General features: G+C 39.9%; 2 protein-coding genes across 6 annotated transcripts in view; one reads left to right on the top strand and one right to left on the bottom strand.

Moving 5' to 3' along the window:
- cmss1 (cms1 ribosomal small subunit homolog) overlaps positions 1–874 on the bottom strand; it is a 133,475-nt gene extending 132,601 nt beyond the window's left edge. Inside the window, exon 1 of one of the 3 annotated variants that reach the window (XM_069178861.1) lies at positions 769–874. In XM_069178861.1, coding sequence (XP_069034962.1) covers positions 769–817 — 49 coding nt within the window. In that variant the 5' untranslated portion in view covers positions 818–874. The remainder of the gene's footprint in view (positions 1–768) is intronic. The other 2 variants (XM_069178860.1, XM_069178859.1) reach the window with 2 other exon arrangements.
- A 1,169-nt stretch (positions 875–2,043) lies between these two features.
- LOC107079485 (uncharacterized) lies at positions 2,044–8,622 on the top strand. Of its 3 annotated transcripts, none has more exons than XM_015364057.2 (7): positions 2,044–2,269; positions 2,632–2,688; positions 3,599–3,697; positions 4,343–4,461; positions 4,649–4,810; positions 6,675–6,901; positions 7,368–8,622. In XM_015364057.2, exons 1-7 carry the CDS (start codon positions 2,266–2,268, stop codon positions 7,465–7,467), a joined length of 768 nt encoding a protein of 255 aa, XP_015219543.1. In that variant the 5' UTR covers positions 2,044–2,265; the 3' UTR covers positions 7,468–8,622. The 3 variants fall into 3 exon arrangements, with proteins under 3 accessions (XP_015219543.1, XP_015219542.1, XP_015219544.1); XM_015364058.2 differs by having other exon boundaries at positions 2,049–2,252; XM_015364056.2 differs by having other exon boundaries at positions 2,045–2,688.
- Positions 8,623–12,141: the final 3,519 nt, after the last annotated feature.

Below are 12,141 nucleotides of genomic sequence, written 5' to 3'. Positions count from 1 at the left end.
AGTACATCTACATGTCTGTCTATAGCTCGGTATCTCAACTACCATATTTTAATAATGAAATCTTTATGGGTTTATTCCATGCTGAAAGGAAAAGAGACTACGTTTCGGCTGTGGAGCCTTCTTGATATGTGAAGACACTTTTCATTTCAGCATGAAATAAACTTCACGGTAAAACGTTAAACAGGTTAAAGTTTACCTGTTCATTTACAGCCTGCGCACACTGACGCAGATACTCAACGTTACTAACTGGCACTGAATATTAAAATTACACTTTCGTAAAAGGTGAATATTCTTCAGAGAGAGAAATCCGTTCTGTATTAGTTAAACACTGTAAAAGCAAGACATTGGGAAAGCAGTAAATTTACAAGGCGCCTAACGCCGCAACGGGAAGTGAAATCGCAAGACTACAGATACCATAATGCATTGCGATCAGAGCCACACGAGCTATTCCTGTGTGGTTTAGTTTGCACTATAAACCGATAATGTTCTGGTAAGCGACGATTTCTATATCAAACAACGCCCCATTTAGAATATACTGTACAAATTACTTCTAGAGCTCACAAAATACAATTACTAAACCCAGACAGCACAGTAGTCACAATCAGCTAGTTTGTCTCAAGAGTGCTTGTCCCAGCAGTTGGATACAAACAGTAGCAGCCAACGGAACACCTCGCAAGAAAAGATGAAGACCATAATAACAACTTATTGTAGCAGTATTATGTAAAAAAAACAGGATTCCAAAAATAAACGTGCATATCTGTGACTTACCTGAATTATTATTTCCTTGCCACCACTCATCTCCCAGTTCGTCTCCCATCTTCAAACCAAAATTACCGCTGATGAAGGAAGGTGTTTTTTTTTTCGTAACGGCAGATTCAAGAAAGCCCGCGTTAATCATATGAATGTAATATACAGTATAAAAAATATATATTCATCCAAAACGAGTTTTACGTCGTCATGGCAAATCTTAAAAAGGAAAATGTATATTTTTTTAAATGTACGTGAGCAACATCCCTTGTAAAAAAAATATTGGAAATGCAGATGTTAAAACAAAAGATTGTCTCTAATGTTTAAAACCCAACACGTGGGTATAGAGGAAAGTTTGTAGTGCTTTTAGTTTTGCTTTGAGAAAACGTGAATTGCTTTAAATCATATGAAATCGGAATAAACACCAATATGCACAAAAACGAGGACAGTCAAAACATAGACATTATACGTAAAACTAGATACGTTTCACCTTTGATATTTTGTCTGATGTATATAGATGAGTCTCTGCCTCTGAATTCGTGTCGTGAAGAATAATTACCTCCACCGTTCACCAACATTTTTTAAAGTCTGCATGTCAACTACGTTGAAGTTCAAGTTTTTTTATCATATGACCCCGAGTACAATGAAATGCTTACTTGTGTGTTTTCCTCACATGGCAAATGAAATACAATATGACAACATTAAATTGGAAAATGACATAACAAATGGCATCAGAATCAGAGAAAGGAGCAGGGTAGCAGCTATCGTTTTAACCAACATTTAGATAACAGCTGTGTGCAAAATTCAGCAGTTAGTATTTTCAGTTCAGTGCAAAACCAGTGGGGTGTAAGTGGGTGAAGATTTAAAGGGTAGACCTTAGGAGTCTTTTGGCTGTAAAGTAGAAGCTTTATTTGAACTTAGAGGTTCTGGGATTTCTACTTCTAAATCTTCTACCAGAAGGAAGATTAAAATAATCCATTCACAGGGTGGTTTTGGTCTTTGACTATATCAGTAACTTGATTATTAACTAGACTAAAACAAGCATTTTAATTCACATAATCTCTAACCAGAAGTAATGATCGGAAAACAAACATTTGATTTGTATTTTCTTGCATACAATCACCCTTTGTTAGCTTTCGAGTCGTAGCACATGATTACACAAGGCATCTATCTACCTTTAATTATACCCGTACTCTTAACAGGTGACCAATTTCGTAAATACGGTGGAACTATCAGAAAGAGTAACATTTCACTACGAAACCAGTATTGTCTCCTCCCCAAATGAAGACTCGCGGTTTCTAGTCTCTGAGCGACTACAGCGCTCGCCGGCAGCTCAACCAATGAGCGATCAGTGCGGCCGGGGCGCTGCCCAATCAGGTTGAAGCGGGTCCGTGGAGGGACCCAATCAGGTTGAGCGCCGATCTGTAGCCACGCCCGAGCGGGAAATTCCTCCTGCCGGCTGGAAAGGTGCCGTTGTGTTTTTCTGCAGAGCAAGTGTTGCAGAGGTACAGCATTGAGATGGGTAGGCGAGGGTCAGCAAGCGGGAATTAGCAGTGCAGGTCTTAGAGCTTAGAGATCATGCACAGAAAACCAGCGTAAGCTCGGGGTTTCGAATTTAGAGAAACACGTGGATCTGTTATTTGGTCTTTTTTATTTTGTCACATTGTAATGGAAATTATTTGGGACTGAAAAGGGCGCACAGGGGTGGGCTCCCCATGCGTAAAAACAGAAAAAAATTAATCCTGCTAAAGTTAGGGTTTGTTTTTTTATGTATCTTTAACAGTGCATGGTGTCTTGCTAAAACATTGCGAGAAACTCCTATATTTTGCTTTTAGTTTAAGGCAGGTTTACTTTTATTTATTTTTTTTAAAATGATGGCAACAGGTTTTCAGGAGAGACGAGTCCTGGTTGAAATTCCTGCACCTCAACCAAAAATTACAGGTAAAGACAATCTTTTTTTCCCCCCTTTCGGATGAAGTCAAGAAGTAAGAGACAGGAGTTTTGTTTCCCTCCATTCCTGGTGCATCTTGGGGGAGGGGGGTGAGGACATTACCTGCAGCGAGCGGTCTTTACGGCCTTAAATGTATCTGCTTTTCGAGGAAGACGACTCGAAATTGGACGTCACGACGTTTGCGATTGTATGATTATGTTAGTTATCAAACATATATATTTAAGAGGAAGATATGCCCTTAGGTAATCTACATCGTCGCCGGTAGGGCTGAGGATGACGTGAGCCCCTTTTTTCCCACCAACTGGGACAATGACCAAGGTCGTGTCGTTTTATGTGAACATAAATTAACTCTGCGCATCTTCCAAACACTTCTCAGTTAATAATGGTCAGTAGCTGGTGTTTGTAAGGAAATGTTTACATCAGGAAGTTATTTCGCGCACTAGTTCTTTCATTTGCTATGTGATGAGACTTTTTTCCTACTGCTGTTAACAGCGTGTTACACTGCAGACGGGTGCATTTGGACGTTGTTGTCTCATCAGCAAAATGACAAGACCCTGTGAACCATTCTAGGTTTTTTTTACTGAAAATCATTTTATAATATTTTAAAGTTAGGGCAAATTAATCTACCACGAGTTAGTTACGCCCTTCTAAATGTTAATATTGTTTTATGAACAAAGACAAGAATACATAAATCTACGTCTTATGAAGGATTGTTCACTTTTGATATTTTACCTGGTGTCCCTGTGCTTTACCTTACTGGGTCAACAGCTTCTTCAGGGGAACTTGACGTATACTTCTAAATGGTGTTTTCAGCTTTTTTTCCTTTTAAAATTCTTGCGAATCGAGTGTATGCTCTTATCTAGAGGTTATTAATGAAAAATAATTTTCATGTTATCTCAGCTCATATAAGAAGATCCTACTTCGAAGCATTGAATTACAGGATGGGATCATCGCCCTATAAGAATAAGAGCCTAGCTACAGAGGAACGAGGCCTGTCAGGTAAGTTATGGCCTCCAACTATAAATGTAGAGTTTCCAATCATTCTTCAGTTTGTGCGTATACATTATTTTGTTGTTGCTGGGGAGTTGAGAAGCAAATGTACTTCGCTTTGCTTTTCACAAGCTGAAAACCGTACAATTTGCTCTTATTATCTCATCTGGCCTGAATCATGTTAATTTATGTCTAGTAAAATCATGGATATTAGACCTTAAAGCATTTGAAGCAGTTTGTTCTTTTGTAGTTCAATCCATAGTCCCCCATTATTATTTCATCCTGAACCATAGCCACACAAATCTGAAGGTATAATGTAGTCCCCAACCCTGAATCGCAGTCCGGTTGGTTTTAAAGGTGACCATTACACTGCTGGTTTTTAAAGATCTGGAATTCGTCATTTGTGATCAGTTGCAGGAATAATTAAATTAAGTTGCTTATAGTTGAAAACAACAGTCTTTAGCTCTCAAGGGTTCCTTTCGTTCAACAACTTACTTGCTTGGTTTGTTTAAAGATTTGCGAGAAATGTTAGTGTTCCAAATCTGTGGATGTTCTGAGTCTTTAGTTTAGGATGACTGGTGCTTATCAGCCTGTGGCTGTCCAGGGGGTGGGTTGGAAGACCCCTGTCATGACCCTTCCATGCTTATTTCTTAGGCGCTGTGAAGTCCTGCATAAAGAAGCAGAAACTCAACCAGAAGAAGGAGCTCCAGCTGATGGCCTTCTCTCGGGAGCAGCTTGTGAACCTGGTCAGCTCCCTGATGCTACTGGAAGAGGTGAGTGTCTGTGTGACTTGGGGAGACCTTCTGCCGCACCCACCCGCATGCCAGTCCAGATCACAACGAGACTTTGCCAGCTCAGTCGTGGGCCATCTTCGCGTGGGCGAATCTTCTTTTTTTTTTTTGGTGTGTTCCGTCAGTCCGCTCCGGTTACGTGACGTTTTGCCTTTCGTCCGTGGCGCAGGAGAGGAGCCCCCCGGCCTCGCGTCCAGACCTGAAGCTCCTAAAGGAAAACCTGCAGCTGAAAAAGACACACGTGTACCGCTCCATCCCTTATTCCCGCCTGGGCTCCAACCGAGATGCCCACTGCTACAGGAAGGCCTACCCCCACCTCGTGGCTTTTAAGGTCAGTGATCTCATAAGCAGCCCCAGTAGGTCCCCGGCTGTCCGAGACTGGGCACTGGATTGGAACTGAAACACTCCTGGGCAAATGCCATAGAGCCGGCGAAGATCAGGATCTCTGTGGAACCCAAATGAATTCCATTTTCATTTAATCCCTTTTATTTACCAAGACATGTGTTACGCCTTTACACAATTTTTTGTTTTGGCACACTTTCAACAGCATTACCTTGAGAATTATATTTCTGTTCTCACTTTGCAGATCCGATCCCGTCCTTAGTGATTTTGTTGTGTGTGGGAATTCCACATTGTCTTTTTAAGCTATTGTGGTATGTGTTGCCTCTGCCTAATGGATTCTGGGACTTGCTGGCTCTAATTTCTATTTTTACATTATATCTTGCTCATGCTTTATCTATCCCAGAAAGATATGACTAGCTGTCAACATCAGTATAAAACAAAAATTCCCTCAAGTCCTAGATCTAGTCTGTTCTATTTCAGGATTGACTCTGCCAATGTATCATATCAATGTAGCAGGACATTGATATGAATTCTTGGGAAACTACAATTGGTTTAGGTATCTGTACATTTAAACAAAGCGTTTTTTTATAATACTTTGCCCTACTTGTAAGTAGTACATGTAACCAATTTTACAATTCTTGTCTGTCTTTCATTTGCATTTTCAGTGCATCATATATACAATAACTTAATTTTTATAGCCTGTTGTGTAGATATTTTTGCTGTAGGCAAACTGTATGTAAGGACACTAGATATTTAAGTTTAGAAGTTCACTCTGCAAGCTTTTTTTCAATTAAACCTATAGAGACTGTGGTAAAACAAAACACGCACAGGTACCATCACAAGGATTTAGAGGTGGCAAATTTATTAAATTATTAGTACCTTAAACATTATGTATGAATGCAATTTCACTTTTATTCCTAGGGAGTGTAGGGAAAAGCATCAGAGATGAATCAGGTAATGTCTGGCAGCATTGTAAAAAGCCATTTTGAGTAAAGAAAAGTACCCTAAACATTGAACAAACACTTCTTGTAGATTGTTCCGGAAGATCCCGTTTCTCCTGGAATAGCCAATGGTGTAACGGCTAGTTTTTTTTAAACTTGTCCCAAAAAAAGAATCCTTTCAACTTCATCCACTGCCTTGCATACGACACTGATTGTAGGTCCGCATGGTGTGTCTTGAAATAGTCAGTCTGGTCCCAGCCACTGTTAATCATTCATGGTTCCTGTGATGGCCATTCAGAATCCTCCAATTACTTAATTACCCTTCTGCTCTCCCCCTGTCTTGTGGCCCGAGGCCCTGTCTTTTTCTGGTTCCATTTTGTTCCCGTCCATCATTCCCAGAATAACTCTTCGCCGTTACGGCCTGTCCACCTCTTGTCATCTTTTCATAAATTACTAACAGTTTTTTGGGGATCAGTGACATGCTCAGGCTGTCTCTCCAGGCTCCCAGGGCGAGTAGTGTATGCAACGATTACTGTAGTCCCCCAGGAACAAAATGCAATTGTGGCCATAATGCCAAAAAATAAATAAGCACCTCAATACGGACTCCGTCCATGTCTGTGCAGTACTTGATGTGTTGCAGAATTCCACAGTGTGTTCATCAGGCATCGCAGGTCAGTGAGGCCCGATTCTATTGGCGTTGCACAGGCACACGGCTTCACTTTGTCAGGGGAGGTTCCAGCTAATGAGGAAAGAGAGGAACTAGGCTGTCACATGTGAGCCGCCGCCCCTGGCTCCATGTTGACGTGAGACAGGCAGTTTGGAGAGTGCCAGCTGTCGTAGAAACCGAATCAGGAAGAAGTACCGGTCACAAGAATGGCATCGAGTGACGTTTCCCTCTGCTGTTTCGTCTAGAAAACATGTCTCGAAGGGGGCAGGCTGCTGCTGCAGAGCGAGATGTGGGAAGCTGCCGTGGAGTATGGGCTGGCAGCCTGGAGGTTCACCAGTGAGCTCCCCCAGTGGGACACCAGCAGCCACAACGGCCTGAGAGAGCAGTGCTACAGAACACTGGCCGCTCAGTGCTCAGCGGCCCTGCAACACAGCGGCCTAGGAATGGCAAAATGTCTGGAGCTGAGAAGGCGGTAGGTTGAGGGTGGCTGGTCTTTTTCACTTCTCTTTTTCTGTTTTGAGTTGTTTTGAAATAAGTGCTGAGGTTCTTGTGCCCGAGAAGTCTTTTACAGCCCTAAACCAAACTTGTTAATTACCGTGTACTTGGAGAAGTCCTCTTATTTTTCTCAAGGTTAAACAATAGGTTTGCCTTAATTTGTCTCATTTCTCCATGTTTGAAGATACTGAGTCAAGATAAAAATATTTTTACGCTCAGGTTTTTCCCCCCCCAGTTTTCTGACTCGATAATAAATGACGCATACGTACGGGGTGTTGTCAGGCAACTCGCTTTATCCCCTGGTGTTCTGAGCACTTTGATTCCACTTTTTCTGCCTCCTCGGGGGACTAAATGTGTTTTAAACTGTGTCCCAAACTAAACAAGATCAGATTAATCAGAATTAAATAAAACTGCTGAAACTGAGTCCTGTTCTTTCCTTCCAGATTCAAAATAGCCTGGACACAGAGCAAACTGATCATGCCTTGTATTCAAGACCTGGAAAGAAGGATAGAGAATCTACAGTGCACCATGACTGAGTCCTGATTGATGATTGGCTGACGTGAGGAAACAGCCAAGGGACCTCCAAGAGCTTTTTAAATCTGATGTTATGCTAAAGGGAGACTTTTTTGGGGGGACAGGATACAATGAAGGGAATGATAGAAAAAATATCCTGTATAAAGGAACTTTTTAACTAGAGGCCTGTGCCCTAATTTTCTGAATAGTTTGAAGACGGTGAAAATCCTCAAAGGGACAAAACAACATAAAATCCTACTTTAATGGTTGTGGTATTGAAGCTTGGTTTGCAGACAGTGGCCACTTCTGTTCCTTTTTCATGGTACAATTGCTGAAAACTTTTTTTTATTTATTTTCTCGAACATTAGCAGTGTCCTGTTGCTGCTCTTTAGTATTTATTCCTTGTTCATTGAGTGCAGGGGGGAAAAAGTGGAATGTTGTGTGACAGATTATTACAAATATGAAATTCTGTCTAACAGGATGTGTTGAAAATGTAGTTAGTAGAATAAATCCTTCACCTGTTGCATTTAAATGTCTATATTAAGTGTCTTTAAAAGCTACATGAAAATGATGTGTGGAAGGAGGAAGATGTTGATTAAACAACTTGACAGCCATTGACTTGAAGTGTTTATAGAAAGGTTACTGTATTTTGCCAGTGTTGGCATAGACATTTCTCAGGACATAAACTAGTCTCTGTACTGGAATCTAACAAGTTACAGTGTATAAATAACCTGAGATCATACTTTGTCAGTCTCCAAGAAGGATTTCTGTGAGTCACTCTTCTGTTAGGTAAGGACTTTCTCAGTTTCTTTTGCAAGATTGTATATGGGTTTTGAGAAATATTTTATTTCCAGAAAAAACTCACTCTTTTAAAGAGGAAGAAACCGCACAAAGGGCATGACCTTTGAATTGTCATTAAGGGCCTGTGTTTTTTAAGAGATTTCTGTGTTTTTTCGTTAATGGCACTCACTGATCTCTTTCTCTAATACTTGACACAGGAAGCTCTCAATACAGTCCTGCTCAGTAGCTTATTTGACATCTAGCTGTTGATTAAAGTAAGCTTGTTGTCACATCCTGTCTTTCCAAAGGAACACATTCATTGCTCATCAGGACGTAGGAACCCAGATGGTGGTGTATTTGTCTATATGTGTACATACTAAAGAATAAAATTCTATTTGAGGTATAGTATTTGTTTCCATGTTGCTTTTCTGACTTATGCAGGGGAAATTTAATTTGCATACTCTTATGTCATTTGTGATTAGAACCTCACATGTATTACTTTAATACAGAGGAGGATAGGGATCATGCTGTTGTTGTAAGTACAGTGAGTTTAGAGCACATATACTCTTCCCAAATATATTAGTGACATCATCTTAATCTTATTCATAATCTCTTTATTGAAAATATTTGTCGTTGAGAAGCCATATATTTTCTACAATTAAATCGGTTCTTCAAATGTCACAGTTAAGTCGTTTGTAAAGTCTGAAGCGTATAATCAAATAATACAAAACCTACGTAAATCCACCTTTATAGAATTAATTGTTAGAAGTATTTTTAGGTAATAAGCTTGGAGATGGGTTTGTACAGATTATATAATTATTCCCGTAGTTAAATGTCATGCAAGAGCATTTGTATAGAATATATTCAATGCTGTTCTCTTTCTGTTTCAAAGCATGGGTTAGATTATCTGAAGAGAAATGACATGAAGATTATAAAGAAACTTGGTATTAGAACAATGAGGAAGGAAACCTCTAAACTAGGTCAGATTGAGTGGTACAATACAATATTATCCCTTAATTCACAGCACCTGCTCTGAATGAGCTGCAATAGCTTTCAGGAGATAACACTTCACTTCTACCACCTTTTGTATTTTGGGGGCATCTGTACATACCATAATTTATTATTGTGTACACTAAATAGTTGATTTGGTATGTTGTAATGAAAAACAGTACGTATATCAGCATGTAAGCATAATGGTCATAGCAGTACATAGTGTTTCTTGTAATGCAAGTCATGGAGATTGTGTAGGGTGGTAAATGTTATTGCAGTTGAAAAGGGGACACACATTTCCTAAAAAAAAACATTTGATAGGCACAGAGAACAGATAACTAAATGGAAATTTGAAAGATAACACTAGCCTCAACCACACTCAGCTAAATATAAATATGGATATTGAATACCCCTGCAAGAGCAAGGATGAAATCAATTCAGATCTTTGCATGATTAATTATGCGTGGAATTAACTTACCTTTGATTTCATAGTTTTGGAAAGGGATCAACTTCTCCATAATTCAACATACTATTTAAGGTTATTAAAAGGTAAACCTTCTCAATATTAAAAAGAATACAAGAAAAAAATAACTCAATGAATATATGGTAGGAATTCATCAATCACTATTTGATCACTGCATACTAAATTGGACTTAATCATACTTTTAGATTAGCCTCATTGTTGCTGATAAGCATAATATTTTCCCCTACGAAATCAGTCTCATCAGATATCAAATAAAACAAGGCAGTTTAGTCATTTCTACAGTCTAAAGTATATAATCAAATAAGACAGAAGCCTATGTAAATCCACCTTGATTTACTTGTATATCTAAACAATCCTTTTGAGGAGCTAATAAATGTCACATCTAGAGAAACTATTAGAGCTAGTTTCTAGTAGTAGTTCCTCCTTACGCTTAACAAATCTTTGTACAATCAGATCTCAGGTCTCTGTAATCCTGTACCCTCTGATTCTTCCTCTGCCTTAATAATAATAATAATAATAATAATAATATTCTTACACTTTTCTGGACACTCCACTCAAAGCGCTTTACAGGTAATGGGGATCCCCTCCACCATCACCAATGTGCAGCCCCACCTGGATGATGCGACGGCAGCCATAGTGCGCCAGAACGCTCCCCACACACCAGCTATCAGTGGGGAGGAGAGCACAGTGATGAAGCCAATTCATAGAGGGGGATTATTAGAGAGTGATGATTGATGAAGGCCAGGGGGAAATTTAGCCAGGACGCTGGGGTAACCCCTACTCTTTTCAAGAAATGCCCTGGGATTCTTAATGACCATGGAAAGTCAGAACCTCTGTTTTACATTTAACCCAAAGGAGGGCATCCTTTTACAGTATAGTGTCCCCTTTCACTGCACTGGGCCATTAGGACTCACACAAACCGCACGGCGAGCGCCCCCTGCTGGCCCCAGTAACACCTCTTCCAGCAGGCCTGCCGGCCAGGCTCACACCTGCTGAGCTCCAGTGGGCTGCCAGTTGTAGGTTGCAGGGTGATATAGCTGCTGCCAATGAAAATAAGCTGCCCCCCCCCCAGCAGTACATCTAGAGATCAAATTCATATTTATTAGATTTGGTTTGAAAAAGATGTTATTTCTTACATAAAACATTGGTGAAATAACAAATATAGAACCTTTCACATATGATTGCCTAGGAAACATTTGGAATGAAGGTTAAAGAAATATTATCTACATAATGTAGCTGTTTTCCTTATGGTGAGCATCTTCCTGAGCTTGAAAAGGACATTTGAGAGCTTAAATTAACCTTTGACTGAACTTGGCTATTACCAAGGGAAACTGACACAAATTTCCAAGGGATTCATCACCCTACCCCCGTCTCTCTCGTCCGACATGGGTAGCACTGCTGTGCCTGAGCCGGGTTCTGGCTCAGCTTCTGGGCTGCAATACCTTCTGTGAGGAGTTTCCATGTTGTCACAGACACCTTTATCTGTGCTGCCTTCCTCCAGCTACTCCGGTCTCTTCCCACAGTCTAAAGCTGTGCTCTCCAGGTTTGTCTGTGTCTCCAAATTGGTTCCTGTAATTGTGTGTGCTGAGCGTGTTTGTGAAGGCACTGTGCAGTGCACCAGTGTCTAACTTAGGTGAGGTCTAACTTTACATTGTGTGCCTGCCAAGCTAGGCCATGGCTCACTGTGACCATCTTTGAGCAAAGTGGCTTTGGAAATTGGATGACTGAGTACTTATTGTGAGATGTTCTACTAATATTGATAAGTAAAAACTTTCAATAAAAGTTTTGTGAATGCCAAGCAGCTTCTAGTATCTCATTTAAAGTTAAAACTGTTCTCTCACAGCAACAGATGGCAATGAACATTTTTTTTTCACTTATAAAAGCAATCAGGATGCACAATATGTAGGGTGTTTTATACAAAATTATATGCCAACACATTCTCGGAAACCCAATTAGACCATATTGCTTGTGGTTAGATTGGTTCACACTTTGTGTTACCACTGTCAGCTAGATGTCCAGCAGAATGTTATACAGATTCCCCTTTTTATTGTCCTGAAAAATAACAAAAACATATTCAATCAGACATTTTTTCATTAAGACATTTGCACAATACTGCTGATAACTTTCACTTCAGCTTTTCCAAGGATCCTTACCCATTTTTGAAAACGGAAAAACTCTGACATGTCCATGTTGCAAATACATTTTTCCAAAGTATTTTCCATTACGTTTAGACTCTGGAAGGGGCGTAAAATCGTAATATGTGGTTCTGGCCATTGTAAGGCTGTGTTATTATGAAGGTTATAATATTAAGTGCATACCAAACTGAAGCCCACGTGGGAATCTGAAAGGTAAACACATTTATTTCAATCCATTGCGTCGTTTCCAGTTAGTAAAATAAACACGACGTTTATGAAAGTCTAAACATTCAACATTTAATATCAACTTCAATC

The sequence above is a fragment of the Lepisosteus oculatus genome, chromosome 15, assembly GCF_040954835.1.
Source record: "Lepisosteus oculatus isolate fLepOcu1 chromosome 15, fLepOcu1.hap2, whole genome shotgun sequence".
Classification (NCBI taxonomy): domain Eukaryota; kingdom Metazoa; phylum Chordata; class Actinopteri; order Semionotiformes; family Lepisosteidae; genus Lepisosteus; species Lepisosteus oculatus.
This window is presented reverse-complemented; position numbering and strand designations above follow the sequence as displayed.